Genomic DNA, 14,193 nt, shown 5'->3' on the forward strand with positions numbered 1-14,193 from the left:
ACTTTTTCTTTTTTCACTCTCTCTTTTAGATTCATTACTTTCTCCACTTTTTTTTCTCTCAATTTCTTTTCCTTCCTGTCTTTTTTTTCCCCTGACAGGCCTCAAAGCTCATTTGTAACAGGGTCATCATGCTGCCATGGCAACCGTCTGCCATGTCACTCATCAAGAGAATATTACCCCTCTTTTCCTTGGTGGGTGCAACTGCATAAAAAAACCAGAGAGTGCAAGTAAATACCAGTTACCAAAGACATGCAGTCCTAAACTCCCAGTATATTTTAATTTCCATGTAAAGCTGTCAAAAGCATTTGAACAGTATGATTGCTAGCACTGCACTTGTTTTGCGTTTCTCAAGAGGGTCATGACAGAACACAGTGCAGAGGACTTTTATCAAGAGAGCATTCTAATATTCCTCACATAATTTATAAAGGACCTGGGGATGGTTCCCATCTCTGTGTGCAGTCATTTGATAATTTAACACTAGACAATTCAAAAGGTGATGGTTCAAGACTGAATGCGTGAACTGGATCCTTTTAAAAGCATGGTATTTGAAGTAATACAAGAGGATATACATGTTCGTCCTGTGGTGTGGTGGTCATTCACCACTTGATGCTTAAGTTATCAAATGATTAATCAAAAGCTGCCCCAAGAACTTGTTGAAGGGTGGGAAACAAACAAATGTGTGAACCCTAGGCTGAAGTTTTGGAACCTCAGATGTAGAATTAAAGCATGGGTGATTCAGTTCTTAAATTATGTGATTGAATTACTAGATCAATCAAAATGAATAAATTAATCAGTGGCAAATCTATACTTTCAACCATTCTATCAGTCTGAAGCAGGCAAGCAAAGCCTCCCCTCGCTCCTCCTTGTGCTTCTGACAAGGCTTTGTAAAGTTACAGCCTTTAACTGCTTATTCTTTGGTCTTTGAGAAAAAACACATCACAAAGCCATACAACCAGTTACAGAGTAACCTGATCAGTGAGCCAAACTGCTCCCTAATCTCAACAAAGGGTCCAGTAGTTTCATACATACACCCCCCTAGGGCTGGATTAACTCCAGAGTCTTTATTTCCCTTTCCAGAGGGGTCTTCAGCAGTCAGGTGCTTAGCAGACTGTAGAGCAATCAGACAGGTTTATTGTGTAGTCATCATTCTGTTGGAATTCTTTTCAAAAACGTTGACTGGGTGAAGATTTAAACTAAGGATTTCTAAAGAAAGAAGTGGGATTTGGAGATTAAATAAACACACACACATAGGGTGGCATGTTAGGTTCTGAAATCATTATTTCAAAGCCATGCAAGTTCTTTTCAAAATAATAAAGGTATGGCATTAAAATTTAAGAGCTTTTAAAAATATCAAGCTATTTATAAATGCAAATAATAAATGAAGTTTGTTGAACTGAGCAATGCATAGCTTCTTAGTAGCTCATGCAGCAACAATGAATTTATCTATCAACACCATAAGAACCTCCTTCTATCATACACATATATGCCACAGCTGATTTTAAAAGTGCTCAAAGTAATGAGATTGAGAACTTTCGGTGTCCCAGATATTTGGGGGGGCAGAACATGCACTTGGGTATCAGATTAAGAATTTGAGCTAAGACTTTTGTATACATGCCAAATTTCACTATATCCAGTCTCAAAATTTGTGTATGTATGTTGGGGGAGCCAGAGATGGAGTCCAGAAGCTAAATCACAGCCACTGCTCTAAAAATGATAAAATATACACTTATAATAAACATGGGATTTCTTTTCATTAGCTTTTGGTTTCTGAACCTAAACTGAGCAAAAGCACTCCTGGCCACAGCCACAACCTGGGCATCCAGAAGAAAAGCCAAGTTATGGAAAACAACAAAAATGCAAACCGGATTTTTCAAAATGAGTAAACCCCATCCAAAACAGGCTTACACCCTATCACTGGGTCAGCAGTCATGCTAAACAGGGGCACTTTTATCTGGATTAAGTTTTGAATTGGTTAGTCCACATCTTGATAATCTTATGCCCAAATTCAGGCACAGATCTCAGAACCTCCATAAACACCCTGAATTGAGATTGGGGGGGGGGGAGACTGAGCTCCAGACAATCTCTTCCAGTGTTTTTTTTTGTAGAAGTTAAAAAGCAGGAGGGACAAAATAGAATACACAAGCTAATGTCCATGGTGTTGTGTGAAAAAAATGAAATGGACTGCCTTCAAATCAATTCTGACTTATGGCAACCCTATGAATAGGGTCTTCATGGTAAGCAGTCTTGCCTTCCCCTGAGGCTGAGAGGCAGGGACTTGCCCAAGGTCACCCAGTGAGCTTCATGGCTATGTGGGGATTTGAACCCTTGTCTCCCAGGTTGTAGTCCAACACTCTGACCACTACGCCACATTGGCTGTTGTGTACCACCTCCTAAAGTCTGTTCTCTGGGAGTTACTATAAAATAGTATCCCCAGGGTACACTTAGGGGTGCACAAGCTGTGTAGTCACCTGAGGCACCGAGCTAAGCTCAATGGTTGCATTTTAAAAATTTTATTTATTTATTTATTATTACATTTACATCCCACCCTTCCTCCCAGAAGGAGTCTAGGGTGGCATGTTTTTTGAGTGAGCTGTAGTGAGCTAGGGTGGCAAAAAGCAAGTGGCTGTACCCTTTCTTTCAAGGTTCAACAAGTTGTTTGGGTACTAACTACAAAAATGATCTTCTTTCAATTAACTTTAAAGTAAGTTTCTTTCTCAGTTTCCACTTTGATGTCATTTGTGCTAGGTAAAAATCAGTGGAACTCAGCTTTACTCCAAGGCAATGGTTATACACACACACACACACACACACAAGCTGAGGAGGGACTGTTGGAGCTCAGAGAAGAGAGCTTGCAGAAGGAGTCATTTTGTGCGAGTGCTGAGCATAATAAATAATATAGCCTACAACTCGGTAATGTCTACAACACCATGAGAGTCATCCTTTGAGACCCAACTACACCACATGTCGGAGACTTCATTGGGATCACAGAACTGGAGCAGGAATGCACTGAAAGCAGAACAGCAAAATAAAAGGTAGCTTGCTCTGGCCCCTTTTCATAGGCATTGTTGTAGAAAAGCCTGGGAGTAGCAGGGTCTTTTACACTGCTATGTTTTGCAATCCTGCACAAGCCATACAGCTTGGTAACACTGCAAAGCTGCAGGGCTGTCCAGAGAGCGGGGACAAATGGAGCAATTTGCCTCAGGCCACCACAAAGCAAGGGACCTCTGCCTCTGTTCCTGTGTGTACCATTGACCCCTGCCCTGCCCTGACCACATTGCTCACCAGAATTCTTGGCATTTTGTTTAAAGTTTTCATAAAAAGAGGAAATGATACATTAGAGTGTAAGATGATATTCAATTTCAGCATGTAATTGTGACATAATGGGACCTCTCTCTGGCCATGATAAAGTAAATATTTTACATATTTGTGCATGAAACAGAATAGATGCTATTTTGAGGCTGCTTATTAGCTAGGTTTGCAGCCCAACCGTAAAAGAGTCTAAACCAGTCACAGTAAGGTAAAAATTTTCTTTTTGTCTGGACAGCAATAGAAATAAGACTGGTCATGCAGGCTTATGATTGGTCCAAACCAACTAGCCCCAGTGACAGAATGTGTTGTAAGGAGAGTAGGAACAGAGAAGGCTTTAAAGAGGGATTCTGTGGCAGAGCAGGTGACCTGTTCTCAACACAGAAAGAACTTCAGGCCCTCCAGGGACAGAGTTCAAGTATTGAGTAAGAGAATGAGTGAGTGAACACCACCTATATTTCTATGTTGACATTTTTTGGGTTTTGTTAAACCTCTTAAGCCTCTTCCCAGAGAGTAAAGTGGGATCTGCTTTAAAAAAAACAGTTCATTAACTATGAAAACACGACAAGACAATTTCTCTAGATTTTCTTGTAGCACATGAGAGCAATTTTAAGTTGAAACTCTGTAATTTTTCATTATAAAGATTGATTTTGAAATATACATCTCCTGGTCTCAGCATAATTGAGTGTGGGATCACAGTCTTTCTTACTGGCTGATTATTGTTTATTTATTAACTTTATATCCAATCCTTCCTTCCAAAAGGAACCCAGGGCAGCTAACAAGAAGTGGTAAAACAATAAAAACATATTGAAAACAAAACATCTAAAAAACACCTTAAAACAATTCCAGTACAGATACAGAGTGGGTCTCTACTTAAAAGGCTTGTTGGAAGAGGAAGGTCTTCAGTAGGCAACAAAAAGAGAACACAGGTGGCGCCTGTCTAATATTTAAAGGGAGGGATCTCATCCAAAAACTTAAAAATAAGCAACAGAGATTGATTACACAACATAGCTTTTGCCTCACCTTCTCAGCCAGAAGCTCCCGGATCTTGCTAGCTTGCAGGCGGAATTTGAAGAGCTGCGTCTCCAGTGCAAGGCATCGTTTTTGCCAGTCCATGCAGCTACCACTCTCAACAGTAAGCTCTGCCATTTTGAAACCTTTCTTCTCCCTAGACTGATGTCCTCAAAGTGTCCTAAGTGATCAAGTCAAAGAAAAAAATAGGACAGATATGACTAAAATGTTATATGAATAGTCGTTATATATTTCCTCCCAACACAAGGCCACACAGTCTCAATCACTAGATGTCGCATTTCATTAGCAGTGATTTTTCAGTGGAAGCAATCTACACATTTAGCTGCCAGATCAAATGTCAAGAAGCTAGAACTACAATCCACACTTCCTTTGCTCTGGGCTGGTGTGTGTGTGTGTGGGATTGTACGGCAGTGCCCCTCCAATGAGCCCTACCAGCCTCCGCCTGTGGAGTTATGATAGAATTACTCAGCTGTTCCACTTGCCAAGCATGCAGGTGGGTGGAGGTGTTGCGGGGTGGGTGGGAATCCTTGACAGTGACAGCCCATGGAAAGCCCTGAAAGAGGGAGTTCTGGGGGTGAACCAGCCTGGGATCTGCTGGATCCTGAGCTGGCCCCACTACTGTCACATGATGGCATCGGGTCCAATTAGAGCCGATTTACTGTGCCAGCTCCAACAATTTGTCTGTCACTTGCCTTCCACCCAAGTTGACATGAGCATCAGGACTGCAGATGTGGTGTTGGCCCCTGTGTTCCATTCAGCCCCACCGCTGTCCAGCCAAGATTTGGATTGCAACCTAAGTGATGTATGTGCATGTGTGAACCAACCCTCACAGTATAAGACTTGAGAAGTGTGGTATAAAACTACTCCTCTGCAAACCAGCAATAGTTGCCATGTGGAACAGGCCAACATAAGAAAAGTCCTGCTGCTTTCCTACAAGGTATTTCTTATGTAACAGAGCAATGATGAAATAGTATTAATGGTTCCTAAAAGTCATATCGTTACCAGTAACACGAAGGAATACATATGACAATTGATCGCAGTCTAGCAGCCTGATCCTATGCAGCTGCTTCATTTGGCACACAGCAAATAGTGGTTGGCATCCAGGCTCTACCTTCTTCTTACTAATAAATAAATAAATCTGAGTATCCAAGAAAACATTGACACAAGGCCTTTAGCTTATTTACAAGAGATGCCAGAGCTCAAAGCCACCTGGAGGACACGCACATTAATTTTAGATGTGGAGGGACTGACACTGACTGAGGTTACTGCCAGGGTTATATTCACAGTCTGGTTGCTAACAGTTAAAACTTCACTTCTCCCTGCCTTACCACCCTTCTGTCCATTATATGTTTCAGCAAGGAAAGAAGCAGGCATCCACAGTTCAGGAGGGGCTTTGAGGGACAAGGGTGAAACACTTTTCTGTCTTCATGAGGACTGCAAGCTTAAATTAATGGAGACAAAGTATAAATTGGTAGGGCACACGTGTTAATTTTTGATTCTGAAATTTCTGTAGTGGCTAATGAAAACGAAAGTATGGACTGCTTTTCTATCAGTTTGAAATTGAGCTTTTAAAAATTATATTATTCATTATCTTACACTTCCTTCAATTATCTAATTTATATCAAGGCTTAGATAATAAGCATTGTATTTAGATTTAATTGGTGAAAAGGCAGATGATCGCCTAAAGCAATGTTTAATCTGGCACTCCTGCTGGTGTATTTACACATGCCACCCTCCCTGCTGCCTCCCCCTCTTCCTCCCAGCAAGCAGTAGCAACTTACCTGCCAGGAGGTCAGGTAAGTGCCTCTGCCCCACCACATCATTTACTACTGTTGACAGCCCTAATCTTCACATCTCCTCGTGGAGCTTTACTTAACCAACCCTAATTTCTGATTCACTCTACCTATACCTGCTATAAGGCAATATCCCATGATTCCATTCCTTCCTGCCATCTACTCCTACCACATTGTTTGCAGATTAGGAGAAATCACCTTAAACCAGTTTGTGTGGATTTGCATGAGGTCTGCTGTATCTGAATGAAACTATGCACCTGAATTAAATACCCAACAACTGCAGAAATATGAATTTTTAAAACATGGCTTTCTGGACTGCAGTCTCTATGCGATCCTGCTCAAAGAGGAAATTTTTCCTCTGTGTGCATGGGAAATCTCTGCCTTCTACAATCTATCCATGGTAAAGGATATCAAGAGTTTATACAAAATCAACTCTGCATTCCGATTTTAAACATTCTGGAAGTTTAGAAGAGTCTGAACCAAAGATTCTGGCCTAATCTCAATTGTAAACAAACTTTAACAACTAGGACTTCTAGGATAGGAGCTTCAGTCAAACCTCCTTGGAAGATTAGGCAAACGCAACAACTGAAGCCCTTATATGGTATAAATTCACAAGTTGTTGCAGTGATAGGGTCAACCAAACCTTCTTATCAGCTCCTAAAGATCACATCAAAGTTTCTTTGTTCTCCATATGGTCTCTTTCTCCCTAGCTTAGCTATCTTCTAGACCACCAAGCTACACTAATAACTAATATTTCCCAGGGTTGTTCTAGCAGCCTGTCACTGTGTATTTAATCTCTTGGTATGTGGGTTCTGCTAGGACAACAGGACTGATAGGCCTGTTGTTCAGCTAACACTTAAAATTCACATGGCCGATATGTTATTCTACATTAGAAGGCCATGAGCTAATTGAAATGGGCAGTAGAAGACACAATCCACCAAATGTCCTCATGGATGACAGAAGCCCTTCTATGCCAAAGCTTTGGCTATGAAGTTTCCAAGTGAAGCAGTTAATAAGAGAGAACAAAGATAAAGACCCATTATACCGGGATCTGGCTTCATTGCCACAGTCTAAAATATATTTCGCTAAAGCCCTTTGTCCATTTTAATCACCTTTGGAAGCCCCTTTTGTCTCTAAATTTAATGAATGGAAATGTAGCATGATGCTGAAAAGCTGGAGGAGCAGGCACAGAAATTAAAAACTCCATACATATTCTGGTGAATTAATCAGCCTTGTAAATAAGCCCATGAAAGGTACTAGCCTCCAATATATATAACTTTTAATAGCCTGCTAGAGAGCCAGTGTGGTGTAGTGGTTAAGGTGTTGGACTACGACCTGGGAGACCAGGGTTCGAATCCCCACACAGCCATGAAGCTCATTGGGTGACCTTGGGCCAGTCACTGCCTCTCAGCCTCAGAAAAACGCAATAGTAAACCACCTCTGAATACCACTTACCATGAAAACCCTATTCATAGGGTTGCCATAAGCCAGAATCGACTTGAAGGCAGTCTATTTTAATAGCCTGCTGGAAGCTAGCAGTGGAGAGATGGAGAGCTTCATTCCTTCTCCAGCAGCCTGAAGCATTTCTAAGCTGGGTGTGTAGACAGGGAGGTTTCTCTCCTCTGGCCACCCACTTGATTTCTATGTTTGGCACAGAAGAGTGATGGAGTGCTCCATCTCTCTTCAGCCATCGTGCATACAGTTCCTTGTCACCTATGACTAACAGGTGAGAGCTTAAAAACAAAACTGAATTAATTGACAAGCAGAAATGGTTGCAGGTACAGTGGAAACTGAACAAACAGTAAGTTTTTATATTTTTCATTAAAGTTTGCCTTTGAAGATCAATCCATACAACCCTAAAAGCTGGCAAAAATGCTGCATGTGGGAATGAGGGCTGCACTGGTAAAGTCAGCCAAGCAAATGGATTATATATTTTGTTCAATCTGTCATTTCACTTATGAATTAGCTGAAATGTTTTGGCAGGGCACTATCATATTTTTCTGCTGCTCTGTATCTATTCATTGCTGATCACTTGCACTACTAGGTGTGGCTGATCCACGATAGGCTGTTGTGTACTGCTGAGCATTGACCTGAAGTGGGATGACTGAATGCATTGCACACAGCTTCAAATTATTGCAGGCTAATGGATCATCCATACAAAATGAATATGATGAGTCAGGAAATGCTGCCAGGCAGGTTTCAGTGAGCACATGTCCCTATCACATGAACCACCTGGATTGCAATCCTAAGTATTGTACTAGGAAGTAAGCCCCACTGATCTCAGTAGGATTTGCTTTCAAATGGGCATGTTTAGGATTGAGTTGCAGGCTCTTCAAACAGCCTCCTATGGACTACATAGGAGGCTGTATAAAGAGCCTGCAACTCAATCCTAAACATGCCCATTTGAAAGCAAATCCCTGGAGAGCCAGTGTGGTGTAGTGGTTAAGGTGCTGGATTACAACCTGGGAGACCAGGGTTCGAATTCCCACAGCCATGAAGCTCACTAGGTGACCTTGGGCCAGTCACTGCCTCTCAGCCTCAGAGGAAGGCAATGGTAAACCACCTCTGAATACCACTTACCATGAAAACCCTATTCATAGGGTAGCCGTAAGTCGGAATCGACTTGGAGACAGTACATACATGGACTACATGCCACAGGATGAAGTAGCCTATTTTGCAGATCAGCTAGAGGGTGCATTTCCAGTGTGGTCTTCCACACACATATTGTCAAACCTTACATGCCAAGGCTAGGAGATGGTGAGGAAGAAAATTGTAGGCTATCTAGTGCAACCCCCTTCTCAATGCAGGAAATCCAAAGCAAGAGGAATAACCCCAACAGTTGGCCACAGAACTTCCACCAGAGAGCTCACCACCCCTCTAGGTAATTCTCCAGGTCTGTCACTTGATAATCTTTCCATTGAAATGAAACACACATATTAATCACTGAATAACAGTGAAAACTGAAAGACATTCAAAATTTTTGACAAAAGTATGCAGTTGCAATAACAATATAGCACAGGTGTTGTGAACTCTTGGCCCTCCAGATGTTGCTGAACCGTAACTCTACACTGGGAAGGGTTGATGAGAGATGTCATTCAGCAACATCTGGAGGGCCAAAGGCTCCCCATACCTAATACAGTATATCAATAGGGAAAGCCTAATGTGCATGGTATGTGTAGTACCAATCCCTCAAGGTGAAAAAGCTAAAGAACTGGTCCCTAGTTACCAGACACCAGCGGTCAAGGCTTTTATCAAGGAGAACATGGTGCTTTATTGTAGGAGGGTAATACTGGATCTATTATTTATAACATAGACAGTCCTTTTTATTCCACATGCGAGAACAGGCTTGAAGTGAAAGACACAGCATAAAGCCAGATGTGTCCTTGCTTGTATCAAGAAGTAAAATTGTACAGAAATCATTGTATAGATTAGTAAAATATTGGATTTGGCATGTTTCTTTCATGTATTTGTTTTAAAGAAACAGGAACTCAGAACAAATTATATTCATCATAATCTGGCAGTGCTAGATTAGTAGGTGCATTGTGCCATTTGCAGGCAGTCTTATGATATCCTCTATGAACATATATGTCGAGAGAGGAATGCAAAAAATGTAATCAAGGACTCAGCATTAAGGCTCAAAGTTATAGATAATAATGGCAGCAGGCACTGTAAGGGTTCATTCTGAGCTAGTTCTTTTTAATGCAGGAACTGGCAGTTTCTAGATGATACCTGGAATCCATACCATTGCACATATGAATTAAAAAAACAAACATTTACCAAAGATTATTGATTTTGTATCTAACATAACTGCTGCATATCAGAACCTAACTATTTATATCTTCCTGTCCCACTGCTCAATAAGTCAAAATTATACAAACTAATCAACATAGCAGTTTTCAATATATTGTGTGATATAATATATATATGAACGTCATTACATATCTCTGCGAACATGCATTACATAGGGCTCCCATCAATGTAAAGAAATCTTAGTCAAATGATCATGAGTCTGGGGTAGTCAATATAGCACTCTGCATACGTTGTTGAATTACAGCTCTCTCCAGCCCCATCCTTCATAGCCAATAGTCAGGGATGATGGGAGTTGTAATCCAACAACATCTAAAGGGCATCACATTGGCTACTCTGAAATTAAGTGACCAAAGTTGCATAAATTTCTGCAAAAACAATGGCTCTGAAGGAAGAAGCATGCTTACTCTGCTGCTGCTATTTAAATTTATATCCCACCCTTCCTTCCAAAAGAAGCACAAGGCAGGCTCCTTTAGTGTATGCAAACATTTGACAAAACAGGCATCATCTTAGGAAAGGCATTCTCTCCTACGTGAGGAAACAAGGGGAGAAGAGAAAACTCTTTTAAGACAGTTATTGCCATTGCCAGTTTTTGAAAATGGAAATGGACTGCCTTCAAGTCGATCCTGACTTGTGGTGACCCTATGAATAAGGTTTTCATGGTAAGCAGTATTCAGAGGTGGTTTACATTGCCTTCCTCTGAGACTGAGAGGCAGTGACTGGCCCAAGGTCACCCAGTGTGCTTCAAACCCTGGTCTCCCAGGTCGTAGTCCAACACCTTAACTGGTACACCACACTGGCTCTCTGCCAGTTTTTATAAGTATTAAAAACAACATATTTTAAAAATCTGCCCAATTAATTAGGGCCACCTTTCTAATCAACTAAAATATTTCTAATTTATTAATATTTTTGTCAATTAAAATAATTGATTAAACATTGCAGACCTGGCATCACATATATACTTGCCCAAGTGAGCGATACTGGAGACTGTTTCTTGCCACATGTGCTCATTTGCCATCTCCGGTTAAGACAGCAATGCTGAACACATTTGCCTGGGATAAACTCAGTGAAGCTTACTTGCAAATAGACATTTTAAGACTGTACTACAAGTGGCAGCAGCCTTCACTTTACCACTTCAGCAGTTTCACTACCACCACACTGTTATTTGCTGTCATGTAGGTTCTTCCAATGCAAATAGCATTATATATTTGTGGTTATGAAAGCAGGGGAAGATGGGAAATTCACAAGGGAATCAATCATTTTCAAGCTGCTATTAAGATTGTTCTGCTCAATAACAGCTTTGTCAGTTATGCATCTTCCCACTGGCTTGCCTTAGACTCACTGGGTGATATCGAGCTAACCCATCATATTAAAAGTTGATGCACTGAAATCAATGGACCTAAGTTTCTTGTCCACTGATTTCAATGGGTGTAGTCCGAGTATGACTAACATTGGATAGCATCCAATGAGTTTACTACAGGCTCTCTTAGGAGCTAGTATGGACATAGTGGTGGCATTCAATGAAATCCTTGTGAATGGAACAACTTCCATTTGTGCAGTAAGACTTCTCTCCCAATCCTCCCCCTATGTGTGCCCCATGCTATCCTTAAATCTGCTCTGCAGGGTTGAGGGAACCCCCAGAACAAATTTAGGGGGTGCACAGGGGGAGGGAGGTTTCCACTGTGCAAGCAGAAGTCACTCCACCTGCACAAGGATTTACTTGGCATTACATTAAATACAACCCTGTACTTAATATAACTCACCATTGTTCTAAAGGTTTGGTGGGGGGGGGATGAGGAGACTTTAACAATTATGCATGTGTGCCTAACTAGGCAAGAAGGGGGCGCAATCACCATTCCAGTGTAGTAGTATTGCATTGGCATTGCATATTGTAGCGTGTATCTGTATATCTCAGAGAGAAAATCTCCCTAAATTAATCACACACTTTCCCTGCTTGTTAAGACTGGCACGGAGCAGCACCCTACTTCACATCCCATCTATAAAGACACCTAAATCAATTGTGGGGAGGAGTAGGGTCTTTTTGGTTATAGCTCCAAAGCTGTGGAATGAGGTCCCCATGCAGATAAATCATCAATGCACCTCTTTTTTAGTTTTCAGATCCCACTTTTAAAAACTGTTTTTAGGGAACAGTACAGCTTTTACTGTAGTTTTATCTTCCTGTTATTTTAATGTTGCTGCCGTATGTTTTATTCTTCTTTACGTTTAATTGATTTTATGTGTTTATGCTGATTTTATCAGTTTTGTAAAGTATGAAGAAAGAACTAGGGTATAAATACAAGAACAAAAAGAAATAATCATAAACACCACCTAAATTAGGGAGGACAAGGCTTAAAATGGTAATTGTTTGTGAAGTTTAAACAAATAGCTGTCAGCAATTTCTATCTACCTGATTTAGTAGGCAAAGGGACAACACAGGTATGTTTATCTTGTAAATGGCATCTTTCCACTAGCAATACTCATGCTAAGTAATAATTTATTTATTTTATTTATTTATTAAATTTATATACCGCCCGACTAGCGATAGCTCTCTGGGCGGTGAACATAAAATAGTATAAAAATACAATGAATAACAAAATAATATTAAAATACAATCAACAATACAATAAACATTATTAAAATTAGATCAATGTAACTTAAAATGCTTCAGAGAATAGGAATAAATGAAAATACCTTTGACAGCCTTTGTTTAAGTAGCTAATTCACTGTGCCAACTACTTTTACCAGACCAGAAGCACAATTTTGTATTTATCTATTTATAAAAGTATTTATATACCACTCTCACAAAACATCAGTGCAGTGCACAACATAAAAACATTTAAAAACAAAACTTTACACAGAAGTTAGTTCCTCAGAGTTCAATGGGACTTCTCGGTCCAAGTAAGTCTGTTCAGGATTGCAGTCAAAAACGGTTAACTATTTGCCAGTGATGGCAATGATTAAAGCTGCTAGTTATGCAGTCCATCCTTTAAACTGGTCAAAATCAGTTCACACCAAATCATCTGTAACAATAAGAGAAATGCACTATACTAGCAGCCCATAAAAGATGACATTTAACTAGTCCCTTGACTCCATTCTCTCTTCTACAAGTATCAAATAATACTTCACTAATTGCACCTTTCATTATAATAGTAAACAATACAGATGTTCTAGCAATCATATTGCGTAGAAAAGAACAAACAACCAGCGGGCACCGCCACTTTCTGCCCTACAACTTTAAACGCTGCTGAAATCCCTTCAGGAAATAAGAAGAAAAGCCAACACACCCCACAGACCCAGCCTAGCCAGCCCAGCCCGGTCTCACCTTCAGCAGGCTGCTCTAGCAGCCGCAAGGGCTGAAGCAAACCGGGCACTGGAAGTAAAGAGAAGTCTCTTCTCTGTGACTGACTGACCTTGTATTGTTCTCGATCAGAACAAGTTTATATTGTGCTCAGGAACAGTGTTGCCATCCTCCTGCAATTCACCTCTAGTCTGTGAGACAAAAGAGGGCTTTCCGGGGGGGGGGGTTGCAAACAAAAGTCACACACACAGCTTTGCTTGAATCCCATTCAGCACTTTCTTATTCTTTGCCTTCTCTCTGCTTCTCTTTTCCTTAAAGCGGGAGAGCCTGGCTCAAATACCACCGCCAGCCCTCCAAAGAAGCACAGGAACTGACATCATCAGCACTACCCTTTTAACCCCTTATCTGTCACCTATTATCGGACAAAAATATCAAGTTAGGCTGCCTCTTCTCTAAAATAAAACAGCAAGGAGCTCACCTCCCGTGGTATTTCTCTGTGATGGGGGGCAGGGGGGGGAAGGTGGTCTTTTGTACTGACAAGCCCTTTTCTTACATTTCAACTTTGGTCATCATTGTCCCAGAAGAAATACTAACACATCTGTATATATTCATTCTCTTCTGGAAAGCTACATAACGCTCCACACCATTCAGCTATACACATCGTAAGTTTGATCTAGCCTGCTAAAAAAATTAAGATGGGGGTGGGGTGGGATTGAGACAGGATTTTTTAGTAGCTAGACTCCAGCTTCATGAAGCAGCAATGCATAGATTCTGATTAATAAAAAAAGATGTCTCAAGATACAAAATTTTGCCTGGGGGGTCATGGAGGACAAACAGCAATGAATCCAGCCCTGGAGTGTGCCCCTTCCTTATATGTTGGCATAAAAATACACTAACAGACTGAGTTATAATCTATATATTCATCCATCACTGAAGGAAAGTGGATCTTGGCCACAT

General features: G+C 40.8%; 1 protein-coding gene across 4 annotated transcripts in view; it reads right to left on the reverse strand.

Annotated features, from left to right (window-relative positions):
• Positions 1 to 13,582, reverse strand: part of PLEKHH1 (pleckstrin homology, MyTH4 and FERM domain containing H1) — an 88,496-nt gene extending 74,914 nt beyond the window's left edge. For 2 of the 4 annotated variants that reach the window (XM_061611085.1, XM_061611082.1), the window contains exons 1-2: positions 13,349 to 13,582; positions 4,330 to 4,498 (exon numbers count right to left, since the gene is read on the reverse strand). In XM_061611085.1, the coding sequence (XP_061467069.1) occupies positions 4,330 to 4,455 (126 nt within the window). In that variant the 5' untranslated portion in view covers positions 4,456 to 4,498; positions 13,349 to 13,582. The other 2 variants (XM_061611084.1, XM_061611083.1) reach the window with 2 other exon arrangements.
• Positions 13,583 to 14,193: the final 611 nt, after the last annotated feature.

The sequence above is a fragment of the Rhineura floridana genome, chromosome 2 (assembly GCF_030035675.1).
Source record: "Rhineura floridana isolate rRhiFlo1 chromosome 2, rRhiFlo1.hap2, whole genome shotgun sequence".
NCBI classification, from domain to species: Eukaryota; Metazoa; Chordata; class Lepidosauria; order Squamata; family Rhineuridae; genus Rhineura; species Rhineura floridana.